Source organism: Salvelinus sp. IW2-2015, unplaced genomic scaffold (assembly GCF_002910315.2).
Source record: "Salvelinus sp. IW2-2015 unplaced genomic scaffold, ASM291031v2 Un_scaffold2298, whole genome shotgun sequence".
Lineage (NCBI taxonomy): Eukaryota > Metazoa > Chordata > Actinopteri > Salmoniformes > Salmonidae > Salvelinus > Salvelinus sp. IW2-2015.
The window spans coordinates 41,852-44,947 of NW_019943624.1; the positions used below are offsets into that span (position 1 = coordinate 41,852).

Here is a 3,096-nt window from a genome sequence, read left to right on the forward strand (position 1 = left end):
CAACAACACCACATCATCGCCTAATGGGCACAAACCACCGTCGCTGGACCAGAACAGGACTGGCAAAAATGCTCTTCACTGACAGAGCGCGGTTTTGTTCACCAGGGTGATGGTCGGATTCACGTTATCGTCAAAGAATGAGCGTTGACACGAGGCCTGTACTCTGGAGCGGGATCGATTTGGAGGTGGAGGCGTCCTGTCATGGTCTGGGTGGTGTGTCACAGCATGATTGGACTGAGCTTGTTGTCATTGCAGCAATCTCAACACTGTGCATTAACAGGAAGACGTCCTCCTCCCTCAGTGGTACCCTTCCTGCAGGCTCATCCGACATGCCACCAGCCCATACTGCTTCTTTCAAGGAGGAATGGCCAAAATTCAATACGTGAAGTTTGGCCCATTCCTCCTGACAGAGCTGGTTTAAACTGAGTCAGGTTGTGTAGGCCTCCTTGCTCGCACACGCCTTTTCAGTTCTGCCCACAGATTTTCTATAGGCATTGAGTCATGGTTTGTGATGCCACCCAATACACTTGAATTTGTGGTGCTTAAGCCATTTTGCCACAAACTTTGGAAGTATGCTTGACATTGTCCATTTGGAAGAACCATTTGCGACCAAGCGTTAACTTTCCTAACTGATGTCTTGTGATGTTGCTTTAATATATCCACATAATTTTCCTTCATTATTTCATCTATTTTGTGAATGCACCAGGCCCACCTGCCAGCAAAGCACCCCCACAACATGATGCTGCCACCCCCGTGTCTTCACGGTTGGATGGTGTCTTCGGCTTGCAAGCCTCCCCCTTTTTCCCCAAACATAACGATTTGGGGAGCTTGTGGAAGGCTACCCAAAACGTTTACCCAAGTTAAAATTTAAGGCAATGCTACCAAATACTAATTGAGTATATGTAAAACTTCTGATCCACTGGGAATGTAATGAAAGAAATAAAAGCTGAACTAAATAATTCTCTCTACTATTATTCTGACATTTCACATTCTTAAAATAAAGTGTGATCCTAACTGACCTAACACAGGAATTTATTTTTACTAGGATGAAATGTCAGGAATGTGGAAAAACTGAGTTAAATGATTTGCTATGGGTATGTAAACTACCAGACTTACAACTGTATAATGTTTAGTGTGTGTATGCTGTTGTTATGTAATGTATTATGTGTGTATGTGTGTGTGTGTGTGTGGTATATGTGTGTATATGTAGTGCGTGTGTGTCGTGTGTGGTGTGTTTTGTATGTAGTGTGTATGTGTGTATGTATTTTATATGTGTGTATGTGTGTGTGTGTGTGTGTATGTATGTATATGTGTGTATATGTGTGCGTGTGTGTGTGTGTGTGAGAGAGTGAACCAGAACCACCACCCACCTGTCTGAAGTTCTCGTAGACCCCCTGGACCCCATCACTGGGCGCTCCCCCGCTACTGCTTCCGCTGTCGCTGCCAGCGAACAGGCTCCGCCCCGCTGCCGAGCACACGGAGAAGGACATAGACATGGTCTTATAGCGCCGGGAGTGATGCTCCGCTCCCGACGCCGTCACCCCGTCGATGCCACTGTCCTCGTACTCACTGCCCTCTCCGGCTGTCACATCCTGGAAACACACACGTACAGACACACGAGTGAGACACACACAGGTAGAGGTGGGACGGACGGACACACACACAGGTACAGACACACGGGTGAGACACACACACACAGGTAGAGGTGGGACGGACGGACGGACACACACACGTACAGACACACGGGTGAGACACACACACAGGTAGAGGTGGGACGGACAGACGGACGGACACACACACAGGTACAGACACACGGCTGAGACACACACACAGGTAGAGGTGAGACACACACACACACACTGTCATTCTACTGGTCTACAGACACGTAATCAGACTGACAGTAAAACGACAGGCTCCCGTCCTGTCACACTACTAGAGACCATACTGTCTCCGCAGATGTAGAGGTTGCAACCCTGCCCTTAAACATGTTGAGGTCATTGATCCTAGCCTAGCCTACAGATACTGATCCTAGCCTAGCCTAGCCTACAGATACTGATCCTAGCCTACCTTAGCCTACAGTAACTGATCCTAGCCTACCTTAGCCTAGCGATACTGATCCTAGCCTACAGATACTGATCCTAGCCAACCTTAGCCTAGCCTACAGATACTGATCCTAGCCTACCTTAGCCTAGCCTACAGATACTGATCCTAGCCTACCTTAGCCTACAGATACTGATCCTAGCCTACCTTAGCCAAGCCTACAGCACCACCACCACACAGCCTCATGATGACAGCACCACCACCACACAGCCTCATGGTGACAGCACCACCACCACACAGCCTCATGAGGAGAGGGAGAGACAGAGAGAGAGACAGGAGAGACAGAGAGAGACAGAGAGAGACAGAGAGAGACAGAGAGAGACAGAGAGAGACAGAGAGAGACAGAGAGAGACAGAGAGAGACAGAGAGAGACAGAGAGAAGAGAGAGACAGAGTGAGTTGTTCTGATTAATATTGTTGTTGTAGTTGTTGTTAATGGTAATCCCATGTCCACTACTACTATTATTATTGCTGTTGGTCCCACCATTTATTTTATATAAATATATATATATATATATATATTGTATATATATACATATATATTTGATTTTTCGATATGTATACTTTGACAATGTAAGTAATAATGAACTTGCCATGTCAATAAAGTCAATTGAATTGAAGAGAGAACAGAGTGAGAGAGAGAGAGAGGAGAGAGAAAGAAACAAAGTGCGAGAGAGAGAAAAGAGAGAGACGAGAACAGAGAGAGACAGAGAGACAGAGAGAGCAGAGAGACAGAGAGACAGAGAGACAGAGAGACAGAGAGACAGAGAGAGATAACAGAGTGAGAGAGAGAGAGAGAGAAGAACAAAGTGGGAGAGAGAGAAACAGAGAGAGAGGAAAACAGAGAGAGACGAGAGAGAGAGAGAGGAGAGACAGAGAGAGACAGAGAGCAGAGACGAGACGAGAGAGAGAGAGAGAGAGAGAGAGAGAGAGAGAGAGAGAGAGAGAGAAACGACCTGAGAGGGATCGCTTAGGTCTGAGCTGCTGACTCTTGCTA

At 46.8% G+C, this 3,096-nt stretch overlaps 1 protein-coding gene across 1 annotated transcript in view; it reads right to left on the minus strand.

Annotated features, from left to right (window-relative positions):
- Positions 1-3,096, minus strand: part of LOC112073564 (rho guanine nucleotide exchange factor TIAM1-like) — a 58,892-nt gene that overhangs the window by 39,868 nt on the left and 15,928 nt on the right. Inside the window, 1 exon segment of the mRNA XM_070440198.1 lies at positions 1,355-1,592. Within this exon segment, the coding sequence (XP_070296299.1) occupies positions 1,355-1,592 (238 nt within the window).